This window comes from Podarcis raffonei, chromosome 8 (assembly GCF_027172205.1).
Source record: "Podarcis raffonei isolate rPodRaf1 chromosome 8, rPodRaf1.pri, whole genome shotgun sequence".
NCBI classification, from domain to species: domain Eukaryota; kingdom Metazoa; phylum Chordata; class Lepidosauria; order Squamata; family Lacertidae; genus Podarcis; species Podarcis raffonei.
The window spans coordinates 25,882,532-25,899,776 of NC_070609.1; the positions used below are offsets into that span (position 1 = coordinate 25,882,532).

General features: G+C 46.1%; 1 protein-coding gene across 4 annotated transcripts in view; it reads left to right on the top strand.

Annotated features, from left to right (window-relative positions):
- The window catches only part of PHACTR4 (phosphatase and actin regulator 4), an 87,055-nt gene extending 81,085 nt beyond the window's left edge, over window positions 1-5,970 (top strand). For all 4 annotated transcript variants that reach the window (XM_053398655.1, XM_053398654.1, XM_053398656.1 and 1 more), the window contains 3 exons: window positions 411-548; window positions 4,354-4,430; window positions 4,914-5,970. In XM_053398655.1, the coding sequence (XP_053254630.1) occupies window positions 411-548; window positions 4,354-4,430; window positions 4,914-4,929 (231 nt within the window). In that variant the 3' untranslated portion in view covers window positions 4,930-5,970. The remainder of the gene's footprint in view (window positions 1-410; window positions 549-4,353; window positions 4,431-4,913) is intronic.
- The last annotated feature ends 11,275 nt before the right edge of the window (window positions 5,971-17,245 follow it).

Below are 17,245 nucleotides of genomic sequence, written 5' to 3' on the forward strand. Positions count from 1 at the left end.
GTCAGCCCACCAGGATTATGCCTGGGAGGTGACATTTGCTCCTCATGGGTTTTGGGTTAATCCTTATTTTGCAAGGTTGCACCAAGGCAAGAGACATCTTTGGTTTTGTTGACTTAAGTGAGTTTTCTCTTCACAAAACCACTCACCCACCCTGTCCATACACCACACTCCCTCTTTCCATATCTGATTATTGGGAGGCTTTGCACCAGACAGATGCACCAAGGCAACCCACACTGTTCCAAGTCACTGGACTGGAGCAACTACCTGGATATGCAGTGCTGCCACGCTAGGACTTGTGACACTGGATTGGTGCAGCGCTTGTGCCAGGATCTACTTTAGCCTTGTGAAGCAGGCCACCTGATTTCACTTGCAAGTCACAATTTCTTTCTCTCTCTCTCTCTGCCTTTTAGCTTAGTCAAAGGCCTACTGTGGCTGAACTGCAGGCAAGGAAGATCCTGAGGTTTAATGAATATGTGGAGGTAACAGATGCCCAGGACTACGACAGGCGAGCAGACAAGCCATGGACCAAATTAACCCCTGCTGACAAGGTGAGAAAGGCAAATGCTCTCTCTGCCCAGCCTGTCTCTCCACACTCCTCTCCCAATGCATCTCTGCCACCCTCGGATGTCCAAGGCCTCCTGTCTTCTCAAACGACTTATGGACTGGGGCTGCCTTTCAGAATATTCGTATGACATCACCTGTCATTTCCTTCAAAACCCACCTTTTCTGCAAAGTCTTTCATCCCTGCAGTAATGAAACCCCCGTGTGTGTTTTGTGGCTGTGTGCCTTCTGCTCTGCCTTCCTGTTCTGGTGAACCTTTGGACCTCCAGATGTTGTTGCACTCCAGCCCTCATCAGACCAAGACAGTGTGGCTAGTGATCAGGGATTATGGGAATTGTAGTCCAAGAACATCTGGAGAGACACAGGTTCCTCATCCCTACTTCTCATCAAAGCTCCACAGTCAGAGGCAGTAGGCTTCTGGTGAATAGAATAGAATACTTTATTTGCATAGCCAACAGGCCATAGCATCAAAGGACAGACAAAAACAAAAATACATTATGGAAATAGTTATCATAAAATAATCTCAGTACTTAAAACTTGGCAGAGGTAATGATAATAATAATAAGATCCTAGGCGAGGAATCCAGGTGACGGCACTGATGTCATTCAGATAGCAGCTCTCAGTCTCATTGCTCTCTCAATAAATTTGGCAACCTTCTCTGTTGTCGAGCTGTTCTGGTCAGCTAGGAGTGAGAACAATTTGGCTTCACAAAAGCGGCCCAGGATGGCAGATAGTAGCGGCGTGATGGTCTCGTTCCTGAGATCTTTATACAGGGAGCAGGACAAGAGAACGTGTGACACAGTCTCTACATAACCAGCTCCACAGGGGCAGAGCCAGTTCTCGAATGAAATTTTTTGATATCTACCTTCAAGAACAGCTGATGGTAACATATTTAGTCTGGCTAGTGTAAATGCCCGTCTAAGTTTTGGAATGATTAAGGTAGACAAATAAGGTGCCCGAAAATCAAAGTGGGAGGGGGGCAGATAAGCGTACCAAGCACTAAATTTCTTAATATAGGCCAGATTATTCTGTTGCTCAATATCCTTCATGCGCTGGTCAATAACGGTTTTTGCCTTGGGTAGACCCATTTTCAGGAGATGCTGTGCTTGGAGGCCACATGTAAGTAGTTTTTGATGCACTACTTTGGACCACCGACTTCTATGAGCATCTCGTGCTACTAGAGGTAGTAGTCCAGATGGGTTTAAGTTTAAGCGAAGCCAATAGTTGAATGTTTTTAGCCAGGTCCAGGTTTCGACGGAGAGGAGGCCAGTCTCCAGCCGTAGGGCCGCATTTGGTACGCATGGTGGAACGGCTAGAATCTGTCTTAAAAATTGAGACTGGATCGTTTCAAGTGTGCGGCAATGATTTCCCGTCCAGATTTGGGCCCCATAGAGTAATTGCGCCAAGGGTTTTGCTTGAAAGACCTCCAGAGCTGCTGGGATATGTCTGCCCCCCTTCGTAAAGTAAAAGCGAGACAGTATTTTGGCGCTTTGAGATGCTTTTTCCTTAGCATATTTATGATGGGCCTCCCAGGCCCCTGTTGACTGGAAAACTACTCGGAGGTATTTGACAATTTTGACCTGTTCTGTTGGCTGATTGTCCATCTCCCATCTGTGATATCTGTGTCTCCTAGCGAAGACCATGACTTTGGTTTTTTGGTGATTAACCACCAGTTGATCTCTCCTGCAGTAGGCTGAGAATTCTCTTAGTAGCCTTTTGAGGCCTACTTTAGTTCGTGATAAGAGAACCGCGTCGTCCGCATAGAGGAGCACTGAAATTGATTTTTCGGCCAATTTGGGGGCATGAAACTCCAGGGATGTTAGGTATTTGACCATGTCATTTATATATAAGTTGAATAGGGCCGGGGCTAAAATACAGCCCTGCTTGACTCCTTTGGTGGCAGGTACAGGGCCAATTACCGTATTTTTCGCACGATTGGACGCACCGGACAATAGGACGCACCTTGTTTTAGAGGGGGGGAAACAAGAAAAAAAAATCTCCCCCTCTCTGCCCAGCGCCCCTTCCGCGAAGCGGCAGGAGGCGTTGCGCAGAGAGGGGGAGAATTTCCCCCTTTTCTTTCCCCCCTCTAAAACAAGGTGCCGTTTAAGGTGCATTCAGTCGCCTTCAGGCGGCTACCTCGGAAGCCTGGAGAGGGGTGGGTGCACAGCGACCCCTCTCCTCTCCAGGCTTCAGGTTCCTTTCGACCTGCTCCTTGGGGCTGACGGGGGAAGCCCACCACCAGCCCCAAAGAGCAGGTTGGGGAGAAGCGGAAAGGCGCGCAGCAGAGAGGCTGCTGCCATAGTCGCACGTCACCTCTCCAGCTGGGAGAGGGTCGCGGGGCTACGGCTTCTTTAGCCCCACGCGCGCTCACCGGCTGGAGAGGTGACGCGCGGCTATAGAGGCTCCTGCCACAGCCGCGGGTCACCTCTCCAGCCGGGAGAGGGTCGCGGAGGGCTTCTTTAGCCCCGCGCACGCTCTCCCGGTTGGAGAGGTGACGCGCGGCTATGGCTTCTTCGCTCCATAGGACGCACACACATTTCCCCTTCATTTTTGAAGGGGGAAAAGTGCGTCCTATAGAGCGAAAAATACGGTAGTTGCCCATTTACTGAGGTCAGTAGGCTTCTGAATGCCAGATGCTGAAAACCGCAAGAGGGGAGAGTACAGTTGAGTCCAGATCCTACTTATGGGCAGGATGTTGAATTAGGTTCAGGTATGTGCATCTGAAGTAAATACACATTCCACCCCTGCCTGTGTCTGTTTGCAGTTCTCTATTTGCTCACCTATATAAGATACTAGACTTTAAACTTCTCAAGGAACCTCCTGCTCTCTTGTGCTCTGCAAAAGTGCCATACACATGGGAGAGTGCTATATTTCACCACCATGTTCTTCATCATCTTATAAGTTGAGCCTTGCCTATGTGCAAACTTTCAAGGGGTTTGTTCTGTTCCTCATCCTCTGGGCAGTGAGGAACATCCTCCTTGCTGCCTCCATTTCCGGCTGCGCCTCATGCCTCTTGCAGCACCATCCGTTCACCCGCCCCTGCATAATGAGGTTTCCTGTGCTGTATTGCAAAGGGGGAACCAAATGCCATGATGACCACAAAAGCACTGATTATAGTCTGATAGAGCTTGTTATAAATAACAGTCTGATACACCTACACAAAGAAGTGCCACCTATTTTATAGGTCCATGTGTTTGCATCTGTTGTAGAGGCTCTTTGATAGGGGGTTTGTTTGGTGGGCAAGAGTGAGTGCCTTCTTGGTGGCTGCATGAAAACTGTGCAACAATGTTCTGTTGGAAGTGAATATTCTATCTGCACTTCCTTGTCTGTGTTATACACTATATCGCAGGGTGTTTTGTCTTGATACTGGAATGTGATATGAAATGTTCTGTTTGTTGGAAGCCGCCTTAAGTGATGCTTATGCATTAGAAAAGCAGGGGAAGCATTCTTACATAACCAAAATAATAAGTAAGTAAATAAACCATACTGAAACCCCCATAAGTAATGAAGCTGCCAGAAACCCTGTGTTTCCTGCCAGCTGTTTCCCCACCTCCCCACCCAGGGCCCTTCTGGTCTCCTGACAGATTCTTTCCTTTCGTGCTTTGATCCTGGCTACTGGTCAGAACATCCAAAGAGGAAGTGCAGCACAATGGCTAAGCTGGGTTGCTTCTGATAGGATGAAATAGACATAAGGCAGACATACAAAGCTGGGGCACCCTGCTGATTGGATAGCACCTGTCAGGGCTGGAAGTGCTCAGATCTGAACTGACAGGTCTCCTTCTCCCCATTTAGGCTGCCATCCGGAAGGAGCTGAATGAGTTCAAGAGCTCTGAAATGGAAGTCCACGAAGAGAGCAAGCAGTTCACACGGTGTGTAAGAGGGAGGTGCCCACTTTCCTTCCCATACATCTTTCGTAGGACTGTAGTGGCTCCTGGCATTCCCACTAGTCTTCCTTGCCATGGTCAGGTTTGAACCAGCATCTCATCGCCTCTCTAGTGTGTGATGTCTGGGGGTGGAGAGAGGGCAGAAACTTGCCCCCATGGATTCCCCATCTTTAGTGAGCTTTGGACATGCCCCTGCTAAACCCATGTTTGGTGAACGTTGTGCAGCAGGCTGGAGCCAAGAAGGCAGTGGGTATGCTCTGGGTGGGGGGCAATGGAGACATCAACACAGGCAGACATTTGCTGATAGTATTTGATGGTTGGCTAGCACCATCTAGCAGTGAGAGCTTGACAGTTGTGGTTCTCATGTGCTGAGGGCATGACCTGGATGCGGCATGCAAGACCCAAAGGGGCGGGGGAGGCGTCCAAGCCCATTGCCATTCTCACAAGTACAATGTGATTCTCTTGCAGGTTTCATCGGCCATGAAGCTTTTAGAAAACCCGCTCCCCAACACTGATAGATATGCCAGAGAAGGTTGCTGATGACTTGAGGCATTTGCTGGTTGCCCTCTCCTGAGCTGAAGAGGAACCTTTGAGGCTTGTCTAAGATTTGCCTTCAGATCGTATCCAGGAAATGACCTTCTTCAGGGAAACAAAAGAGGGGTGGGGAGAGCCTTGTCCAAAAGTTGCATTTCATTGGAAGGAGTTTCTGTCAAGTGCCATCAAATCACAACAGCGGGGGGAGAAACACTATACCTCAGATGAATCAGCAATACCCCCTGCTTGTAGCTGGGTGCCCTGACTCACGTTAGACGTGGACAGCTCCAGCGTTTGAATGGATAATGCCCCCCCTCTTCCTGTTCTGCTGTAAATAGTATGTTCTGATCTGTTTCATAGGCTTTTTCAAAGGAAGAGATAATATTGGAGCAGCCTTTGTAGGTAGTGAACAGGAAGCAAGAATGTGTGCCTGTGCATGTGGGAGAGAGAGTGTGTGCTTGTGCGTGCATGTGTTCTGTACAAAGGAAACTTTAAAATACTGTCCTAGCAGGAAACTGACACATTATGGGAGATTTTGTTTTTGTTTTGTTTTTTTGCTTATGTCTTTTGGATGTACTTAATATGCAGAATCACTACTGACCAATTTTAAATCATCCTGCAGAAAAATTGTATAGTTCTTAAATGGCATATGCTGCATTTTGAGAGAGGGGGGCAGTTTTTAGACAATTTTTTTAAGATGGACAACAAAAAACTTGTAACGTTGAGACCTCTTTTTTCTGGTGCATATTTAGTCCTATATAACAGGAACTGCAAAGCCTAAAACAAGTTGCCTTCAGGAAGCAGATGGCATGGAATATATTGTATATTTAAAAAAATCATGACTTCTTCCTTTTCTTTTTAAAAACTTTCTGAAATTAGAGTGGAACTTGCCTTTTCTTAGTCAAGTAGCAAAATGTATTGGAAGTTCCAAATGCTTGAGAAGGGCTTGAAATCGGCCTTTTCATATTTATAAACGTTCGCAAATACGGCATCCCTTGATCTCTCGTGGAATGTTTCTGAATGATTTTGCCAGCCACTGCTGGGTGAGAGGCTGGGAGGGATTTGGGTGTGTGTTAACGTAGGTCAGCTTCCCCCAGCTTCAGGCCTTCCAGATGTTGTTGGCCCACAACCATTGACCACGCCAGCTGAGGCTGCTGGGAGTTGTAGTTCAACATCACTTGGCAAGCCTCTGTTTGGGGAAGACAGGTGTAGGTGGCTCCATGTTTGACAACTGCTTTGGTTGCACAAGCTACCCTTGCAGAACATGATGCCGTACCAGTGGGTAGGCAGCGCACAGATGGCTAAAGACTGTGTCCCATGCCATTCTATGCTTCCTCGCCTTGAGAAGAGGCCATTACATACTGCTGAAGCCTACCCAGTTGCCAAACCTTCTGGTGGGTAAGATGCAATAGAAGAAGGGCTGCTATATCTTGCAACAATCACATAAGATAAGGAGTGTCAGGAGACACTGGATCCAGATTAAATGAATTTAGAACCCACTGAAATCCATAGGAATAAGATTGTCAAGACTTAAAAAAACCATTGATTTCAGTGGGGACTGCACCACTCACTTTATCTGAATCCAGCAGAATACCTTTTCATGAGCAAAGGACAAAAGCCTGGAACACTCTTTGCTATACAACTGTTAAAGGCAGCAGTAGACAGGTAAGTGGGTGCCTCCAGGTAATCTTGGGCTATAAGTGCCATAATCTATGGCCATTGGCTATGCTGGTGGGAGTTCTCCACCCCTGTGCTGAAGCATCTAAAATACCATTCCAATATGTCCTAGTCACCTTTCTGGGCAGACCAGGGATACAAAGATCTCAAACTCTGCTTTTGTACCTCAAGGGTTTCATTCTACCCCTAACCCCCTACCCCTCAGCTGACCTTTTTTGTTCTCTCTTTCTCCCCCTCCCCCAAACCACACCCCAAATCCATTTGTTTTCTTGAGCACTGACTTGGTGAGAATATTTTGCATGGGGTGAGGGGGGTGGAGTTTGGCTTTGTTGCCTTTAAGGCAGAGGATGGGCAATCTGTGGTCTTCCAGATTTGTTGGACTCCTATGGGACCCAGTCAGCATGACCAAACGCTGGAGATTATGGGAGTTGGAGACCAGCATCTGGGAGAGCCCACAGGATTCCTACTGATACTTGATTAGCGTTTCTTCAGGAAGAGTGCAAGGAGAGAAGCTATTGTAGACATCAGGGGAGTGCTGAAGCGCTCTATGCCAGAACTGCTTTTTCAAAGTGTGTAAAATATATTTCTGTAGAGCAGATCATTGCATTGTATAGCTGTCTTCCTTTCAATAAGATTTTATGGAATAAATTTTTTTTAGAAAAGAAAAAGCTTGCTCTTGTCTTCTCCCTCTCAGTTGCATCGCCGACCTCTTGTGCAGTCACTTCCCAGATACAGAGAGTGATTTGGGGTGTCATAGTATCATAGAACTGTAGAGTTGGAAGGGACCCCAAGGGTCATCTGGCCCAACCCCCTGCAATGCAGGAATCTCAGCTAAAGCATCCATGACAGACGGCCATCCAACCTCTGCTTAAAAACCTCCAAGGAAGGAGAGGTTTTTAAATTTCCAACAAAGAAGAGGTTTGCTACCTCTACACTCCCTGTAGAGGTAAAAACTATCTTGTAAAAAGTGCAGCTACATACTACACCCCCCTGGTGTCTTACAGATGGAAATGTGGAGATTATTATATCAAATCTACTCCGTGCAATGCATTCATTTCCTCTGCAATTGCTTGTCCTGAACGGTCTTAGAATTATTATTTTTTAAAGGGAGATATAGGTGAGTTCAGTCCTTTTTTTCTTAAAAAAATGTTTAGGGGTACTCTCATTTTCCTACTCATATTGAAATACTGCCCATCAATGAGGCCAAATTTAGATTCACAAAACGTTTAGGGGTATGCGTACCCCTGCGTCCCCCCAGGAAAAAAAGCACTGGGTGAGTTTATATGTGCAGAAACCCCTGGTTTTGTGTTATGAATGTCATGTGCCATACAAAAAAACTGCATCCTGTCCACTCTGCCTGCCGTTGTCACCTGTTCCCTGGAAGGCTGCCCTCGGGCGGAAAAGGGTTCCCCATCCCTGGTGTGCAGGGTTCTTTCAAAAATCAGGCCAAAACATGTTTCCACTCTAGAAACTTTCTACCCACTAGAGGGCAGCCTTGAACTGTTCTGCAAGGACTGTCACTATAAAAAGTTAGATAACTTAGAAAGTTCAAAGGAACAGGAGGTCTGTATCTTCTGAAATTAGATCAATACTAAAGACGGCAGAGTGGCCCCCTCTAGAAGGGCATCCTGGATCCCCTAGAAAGGGCAGCTGAGAGTGCCTGGAGCTTCAAACAAAGTGGAATTGTGCTAAATTTTCAAAGTGTTGAGTTTGGGGAGCTGGGTAGTATGCAAAGAGAAGGCCACAAGCTGCATTTTTTTTATAATAATATTTATTAAAATTTCAGAGAAAATACAAAAATATAAAAAGAAAAGGAAAAGGAAAAAAAGAAGACAAAAAGATACAAAATACAGAAAAATAAAAATAGTTAAAAGCAAATCAGTCATTCCATATCCTATCTTTCATTTGCCTATATCCCTGACTTCCTCACACCTCCCTTTTTTTGTATCCTGATTCAGTCATTGTTTCAGCAAATCCTTTCTGTATTTTATCTTATAACCAATTAATTAACTCTATACATCCTATCCATCTTTCACCATATTCTGATGTTCAATTTACCTTACTTTATTTAACCTTATCTTACCATAAAATACCTTAACCTTATCTTAGCATAAAATACCGTAAAATACCTTAAAACTTAAAAACTTAATACTTATTTATCCTTATATCATTTCTGCTAAAGCCAGACAATTTCATTCCAACATTCTCCCTAATATTCATTAGTAAAGGTAAAGGTACCCCTGCCCGTACGGGCCAGTCTTGACAGACTCTGGGGTTGTGTGCCCATCTCACTCAAGAGGCCGAGGGCCAGCGCTGTCCGGAGACACTTCCGGGTCACGTGGCCAGCGTGACAAAGCTGCATCTGGCGAGCCAGCGCAGCACACGGAAACGCCGTTTACCTTCCCGCCAGTGAGCGGTCCCTATTTATCTACTTGCACCCGGGGGTGCTTTCGAACTGCTAGGTTGGCAGGCGCTGGGACCGAGCAGCGGGAGCGCACCCCGCCACGGGGATTCGAACCGCCGACCTTTCGATCAGCAAGCCCTAGGCGCTGAGGCTTTTACCCACAGCGCCACCCGTGTCCCAATATTCATTAATATTCATTAATTTTACACTAATTCCCAAAATAAAAATTTTGTCTTTATAGACTCTTCCAGTTTTCATCCAACGTCCCTTCTTCCTGGTCTCGGGTTGTGTCAGTCCTTATCCAATTCCATCTAGTCCATCAACCTGGTAGTCTGATATCCGAGGCTCTTAAGTCTCTTCCATGCCCCTTCTGCAGATCTTTTTCTTCTTGTTTATGCTTGCACTTTTCCTTGTCTTTTGTTGGTCTCTTTCTTAGTTTCTTAGTTTCTTTCCTTTCTCCTTAGGGAGTAGGTCTCCGGGGAATTTCCATCCATACTCATGTCCATCTCCCCACGTCAAACCATCCCATTCCCCACCGTCCCACTCCCCACAGTCATCAATATAATCCAAAAGATCTTTAACAGCATATTTCAAAATCTCTCCAAAGTTGAGATCCTCCTCACCTCCAGATTCCTTCAGGCCTAATTCAAGTTCATTCTTCCAAAACAGCGGCTTATACTCCTGCAGGGCCTCAGGTCTCACCAATTGTGTTGCTTGAGGTAGCACTGTAGCTTCCTCCATTATTATCTGGCCTTGCATTTGCCCAGTCGAACCAGTTTCCTGGATTGGTCCCTGTATAATTTCTATGTCAATATTCCCTATTTGTCCACATTCACTAGTTGCAACAGTCATCGAATCCAACTTCTCATTCATCAAATCCACCTTCTCATGCAACTGCTCCAGCAAAGCACTTGTCTTGCAAAAAGCAAGCACCAGGACTTCTTCCAAACACATTTTTATTCAAGGTCACAGTCTGGTCCCACGATGTTAATCTCACAGCTGTGAAATCCCCAAGTAAACTGCAGCAACAATTTGACAAGCTCCCTCTAGAGGATACAATTTCTATTTGTGTCCATCTTTTTAAATCATGTCCAACAAAGGAAAGTTACTTTCAGTTTTCAAATATTTTGTTTCTTTAGAATGCAACAGGCAGCAGTGGGATCAATTTGTTTCTCTTTTTTCTTGCTATCTGTCAAAATGTTCCATTCACAGTCAATGAACGTCTCCGATAATTTCTGTCTCTGGCACCCCGTTCCCAGGTTTGAGACAGTGGAAACTTATTTTCCTTTACTCCCTCTCCAGCAGGCTTGAACAGTTTAATTTCCCCCCCTTTTCTCCTGCTTCCAAGGGGGTTTTAATAGTTATAAATGAAGGAAATTTTGACCTTTGTAAGAGCGACTTTCCAGGCTATTAGCTTACAAGATTTTTGCTTCGGTCTATTTACAGAAAGCGGAAGGCGGACTTCCTGTTTTGAACCTTCCTGCTTCGGTGCCAAATTAAAATATTTCTTGATCCAATTTTCCGTTTCTACTCACGGGTACTTGTTTCGAATCCAATTGTCGACAGGAAAAAGTCAGCGCTCTCCGGCAATGCGGCTTCCCTCTGTGAAAATAGCCGTCAGTTCGCAGCACCGCGCCGATCACCCTCCTTCGCTCCGGAGCCCCAAAATGGGGTTCCCCGCGAATAGGGGAGGCGCTCCTGGTGCTCTGCCGAACCCCACGTTCCCAGGCTTCTTCCACCTGGGATTTCTAGCGGGTCCCCACCTTCGCCGCGGCGGGTAGACCCAGTTTCCACGAAGACAGTTCCTCCGGTCGAAGGAACTCCGCCATTTCGCCGATGGCGCTAACCCGGAAGTCCACAAGCTGCATTTTTAACATTGAATAGCTACTTAACTGTGCAGTATTCTGCATGTCTGCCCAGAACTAATTGCACTGAGTTCAATGGAACTTATTCCCTGGTAATTCCATCAAGCTGCCTGAATGGGAGAGATAGGAAGCAGGGCTCATTCCATCCGCTCTGCTCCAGGACCAGCTCCTCCAGGCACCTTCTAGCCCTGAACTGTTTCCCTGCCAGCTGGCTGTTCTAAGAAATACTATTTGACCATTGTTGTCTAGGTTTGCTTTTTCCCATGTGTGCCATTCCTTCTGCAGTGAAACATTGGGTGAGCTTTAATTCAATTCAGTTTTTAAAAGCAAAGAGCATTACATCATAAATAACATTGCAAAACCAAGAAATGGAAATGGATAGGTTCATCCATCGCAAGTGTCCACAAGCAGTGGTTGTTTCCGTTTTGGAGAAGGGACAATTCTTGTCCCTTTTCACTTCAACTGTACCACATTTGGTAATCCACCCCAGCCCACCCCAAACTCATTCCATTCAATAGAGGGATGTTTGAGGGCAGTGAAGTCCTTTTCAGATCATTTCAAATATTAAACTCTCTTCATTTAACACCCTTCTCAGCAGAAGCATTTCCCCATCACTTACAGGAACAGTAGGAAGACATATCCTCTTCCATAATGAACGTGGCCGTGCTGTGAGCCAGGTGTCCTAGAGGGACAGTGGGGAAAAGCGAGGTCACACTCTGAAAGGCCAATGGAATCCAAGGGAGGGTGGGGAGGAGAGCAGGTACTCTCAGGAGTGGCTTACAGGGGCCATGATGTGCTGGGGCAGAGCAGGGATGAATGCATAGTGGCACAGCATACCAATCCAATTGCCTGAAATTCATTACCCATCCTGAGGCACTCCATGGGGCACTCAGAAAAAGATTCAGGAGGTGCCTGGGCCCCTGCCTAGTCACATGCTTGGGTTGTAATTTCCATCATTCAAGAGGTGAGTCCATCCTTCCCTACCAGGGAGGGATGTTGCTTTACTTACCAGCAAGCAGCGCTGCCACTCGTGACACACACCTGTTTGTTGGCAGCAGGCTGCAATAAGCTCTTGGCAGCACCCCGGACGACGTCCTTGCTGTATGTCTTGATCTATCAGAAAAGAAAATGGAGAAATGGCAAGTTTGTGCACATAGGAGAATATCCTATACCCAACCTAAGTGCCAAAGACATCCCATGTGGTTTAACGCACAGACTAAGAGCACTGGAGCTGGATGAGGGAGACAGGCCCAATTCGCCACATGGCTAGGAGCTTCTCTAGAGGATCCTGGCACAGCTGCTCCCATTACCAACCTGACTGGGCGGTTGGAAAGATAAAACGGGACGACCCTGCACAAAGCTGCCCTGGTCTCCTTAGCCAACTAAGCCAACTAAGCAGCTAGTGGACACAACATTATGATGGCTGACTGGGAACAGTTATGGACCACAGGTATGAAGTTTACGGCATGTAATGCCTTAAGAGAGAATTTAATGAAAATGATTTACAGGTGGTACATGACACCAGTCAAGCTTGCAAAAATTTATAACTTACCTGACAATAAATTTTGGAAATGTAATGAGATTGAAGGTACATTCTTTCACCTTTGGTGGACGTGCCCAAGGATTAAGACATTCTGGGAGATGATTTATAACGAAATGAAAAAGGTATTTAAATATACCTTCCTGAAGAAACCAGAGGCCTTTCTCCTGGGCATGGTCGGCCAACTGGTGCCAAAGAAGGATAGAACTTTCTTTATGTATGCTACAACAGCAGCAAGAATACTCATCGCAAAGTATTGGAAGACACAAGATTTACCCACCCAGGAAGAATGGCAGATGAAGTTGATGGACTACATGGAACTGGCGGAAATGACTGGCAGAATCCGAGACCAGGGAGAAGAGTCGGTGGAAGAAGACTGGAAAAAATTTAAAGACTATTTACAGAAATACTGTAAAATTAATGAATGTTAGAAGGATGCTGGAATGAAGTTATATGGCTTTAGCAGAAATGTTACAAAGAATTAAGTAAAAATAGATTGTTAATGGATTAAAGGGAAAAATAAGGCTAGATTGTGTCAAGATAAATTATAGGACACAAAACTGAGGAAGATGGAAAGGATTTGCTGAAACAGGTAACTGAACTGGAATACAAAAAAGGGAGGTGCGAGGAGGTTGCTGAAACAAGTAAATGAAAGATAAGATATGGAAATATTGGATGTGTTTTTAATTGTTTTTGTTTTGTTAAGATTAGGGTATAAGTAGTGTTTTTGTTTTTTGTATTGTATTGTATTGTTTTGTTTAATTCTTTTTCTCTTTTTGTAATCTTTAAACTCTTAATAAATATTATTCTAAATAACAAAACAAAAACTAAGCAGCTAGAAGCATCCCAAGAATGAAGGTGATCTTACCAAATATTTAGCTGCCTTATGCAGCGCATGGTGCAGGTGGAACACATTTGGTTCTGCCCACCAGATGACTTTGGGGACCAGCTGCTTCAGAACAGCCTTTGCTTGTCTGCAATGCAAGAAGAGAAGCGGGGTGAGCATCCCAAAAGGAAGAAGCCCCAAGTCATAGATAGGGAGAGGGAGGGAGTCAAGAGAAGGGGAGGAAGCTGGAGAGGTTAGCTGCCTCAAAAGTGGACATGTCCATGAGGTTCCACAGAACAATCCATACAGGCCCTCACCTGTGCCACCTCTTCTGTGTCCTCCAGGTGAATGATCGCATTCACCACTTCCGCAATGCCTTCCTCCAGCAAGCAGGGACACCACCGCTGCCCAGCCCTGCCCCGCAGCAGCCCCAGGTGTCTAACTGCCGCTACGCGAACCAGGGCTTCATCCTGAAAGCAGGAAACAAGAGAAACCATGACCACAAATTGTCCCTTCTCACTTCCAAAGGTGAAAACGTTACATCCATGCCCCCTTTCCACTTGTGTCTAGAGGAGCCCCGTGCTGAAGCTAGGATAAAAACCGAAATGAGAAACTTCTACAATAACACAGTCAGATGCTGGCTCAGTCCAGACTATCCACAAAGGGAAACTGAGACAAGCCTGAGGAGACGAATTGGGGGGTGGGGGACATACCACGGTTCTCTTCAGAGCACAAGATGGACTGATCAAAAAGGGGAGGGAATGTGAGCAGGCTGGCAAAGACCAGCATTTCCTGTCTTTGGGCACCAGAGGGAACCAAATCCACATGCTAGCATGGGAGAATGGCATTATCTTTAGGTATCTCCCACTCGCAGATGAGCTGCAGCTGTGGGTCCTGTGAGCAAGTGAGTGGCATCTGCGGGTGACATTCTCAGGTGCCGATAGTTGCAGCCAGACCATTCCGCATCCTGATCTGGTTGGCAAAGAGGTGGATGGCGTGGCAAACCCCTGCAGACCATCCCATTGTCCACATTATTCTAGGGTGGTGTTTTCTTACTTCAAGCTGCCTTGAGGACTTCTTAGGAGCCAAACAGTGGGATGAAAAATGTGGAATAAATAGCCTGCATTCAGAACACCACCCCCCCCATAACGTGCATTGAAAAAGAACAGGAAAAAGTATTCACATGGCCAGTTAGGCTGCAATCACCTTCTCAATCTGGCCCGCAGACAGTCCGGGAATCAGCGTGTTTTTACATGAGTAGAGTGTGTCCTTTTATTTAAAATGCATCTCTGGGTTATTTGTGGGTCCTGCCTCGTGTTTTTACATGAGTAAAATGTGTGCTTTTATTTAAAATGCATCTCTGGGTTATTTGTGGGGCATAGGAATTCGTTCATTCCCCCCCCCCCTTCAAAATATAGTCTGGCCCACCACATGATCTGAGGGACTGTGGACCGGCCCCCTGCTGAAAAAGGTTGCTGAACCCTGACTCACAGGGCTGTTGTGAGGATGAAATGGGGAGGAGCAGAACCTTGAGCTCCTTGGAAGATAAAGTGGGCCTAGAAATGCAGTAAATGTATAAATAATAAAATGTGTGTAACAGAACGACTTTACCATTTACCTCACCTGCTACCTGGGGGTACTTCGTGAGGATGAGGATTCCATAGCCGAGGGTGCTGCTGCCGGTATCTGTGCCCGCAAATAAAATAGATGATTATTACTATTAGTATTAATAATTTATTATTTATACCCTGCCCATCTGGTTGGGTTTCCCCAGCCCCTCTGGGTGGCTCCCAACAGAATATATGAAAAACATGATAAAACATCAAACATTAAAAGCTTCCCTAAGCAGGGCTGCCTTCAGATGTCTTCTAAAAGTCAGGTAGTTGTTTATACACTTGGGAGCACTAGACCTCTACTGCCTCACAGAGCAAGTACCCCTCATTTGATAGCCAAGAGGAGATACTTGTTGGGAACTCCGCCTTTCACAAAACAAGATTTTTCTGGACACCTGGTTAAACTTTTGCCCTGAAATTGTCAGGCCCCTCTGAACAAACAATAGTAAGCAAGTGCTTCCATTGCGTATCATGTGACCCAATAGCATGAGGTTGCCTCACACACTGAAAAGAAATGGTCCAAGTCTCTTCTCTATAATCCTTGCGGCACCTTACCTTCACCATTTTGTCAGCGAAGTGCTTAATAAACTGTTGGAGCAAACAATAGAAGTCCATGGTCATAAATTAGTGCATAGCAGCAAGGTGCTCAGCCAGGAAGCTCATGGTTTCAACTGTGAACTTCCAAGCAAAGCCAATACCTGCCAAAAATGAACTGATCAGTGCCAACTGCAAAACCCACTGGTATCAGTTACACTATTTGTTGAGTTTCTGTTAATTGGTTCTCATGGGAAACTTACAGATTCTGGCTTCACACAATTAACTCAAGGCCGTGTCAATTTACTCTTGGCAGAAAGCCAAGGTCAGCTTGACCTAGAAACTACTTACTCTGATTGGTTAACGACCAGCACTCAACTCTGTTATCTAGGGATTGCTAGGACAGTGTGGTGTGTGTTAGGTGTGTTAGGAGTAGGAGTGCTGTGTATGGTTAAGAGAGAGAGAGAAAGAAAGGATTTATTTTGCTTTGTTTTGTATGCAGAAACTCTGCTGGTTTTATTTTTCCTTTTAATAAATCCTGTAAATAGTTATTCTGAGTCTAGCTGACTAGTCATTTCCACCTCAACTAGCTTCTTCGCTGTGCAGGAAAACTCTGCTACGTTTGGGCTAAAGCCATTAGTGCTATGCCTGACACTTCAAAGTTCCATGAGGTTATGGGTATTGTGCTGCCAGCCTGAGTTGTGGTGGTGTCAGCATCAACGGCGTTGGTTCCAGTAGTTCCAGAAGTTGTTGTTCCTGTTGGTGCAGCAGATGGACACTGGCTGGTTCCTGACTGTGGTGAGCTGGTGACGCAGTGGACACAAGGACAACAGCTGCAGCGTGTGAGTGCTGGGTGCTGTGGTTCCTGTTTTCTCTCTCGGTGGTCGTGAGTAGCTGGTTCCGGGTTCCAGGGACATCGCTCTCAAGATGGCCTCACAACCAGTTCAGATGGCTTTTGAGCGTCTGAATGACTCCAATTACTTGCTGTGGTCGGAACGCATGCAGGCAGTGCTGCAGAGGGATCGTCTCTGGCAAGTGGTGAGTAAGTTTCCTGCGAAGCCTGATGATGAAGACCTCGATAAAGACCAAAGAGCAAGGGCCACAATTGTCTTGGGGCTGGAAGATTCCCAGTTGCCGTATGTGAGGGGAATCAAGACAGCTAGAGATGTGTGGCAAGCACTTAAAGAACTCCATGTGCGTGAGACAGCGGTTTCCAAGCTGTTCATTCGCAAGGCATTGTACAAGGCAATGTTACAGCCTGGGGTTACAATGCAGGAACACCTACACAGTTTACAGTTAAAGTTTGCTGCGCTACAGGAAAGAGACTGTGCGTTAGACCAGCAGGAGAAGGTGGCTATTATTTTGAGTTCTCTCCCGGAAAGCTGGGATAATTTAGTTTTGTCTCTAGAAGGCATACAGGAGCGTGATTTATCAATCAGTTACGTTACTGGGCGTTTGATTGAAGAGTGGCAGAAGAGGCAAGAAAGGTCGTTGGCTGCAGAGGCTTCTACAGGCGGGCGGTTTGGAAGGAGTTCTCATGCCGTGCCAGGGGTGAAGCAAGAGCAGCGTGCCGGTGAGGAGTCTGCGTTTGCTGTTAGGCGTTGTTTTCGATGTGGGTCTTCAGCGCATCTAAAACGACAATGTCCGGAGTTGGTCAAGTCTCAGTGGCCGGTGCAGGAGCAGAGACGAGATCAGCAGCAGCGTAAAAAGAAATTCTTCAAACGAAAACAGTCGGCTCAGCTGGTGACCGCCGAGGTCAAGATTGCTGATGAGAAACAAGCTGTCTGGGTGGTCGATTCAGGAGCGT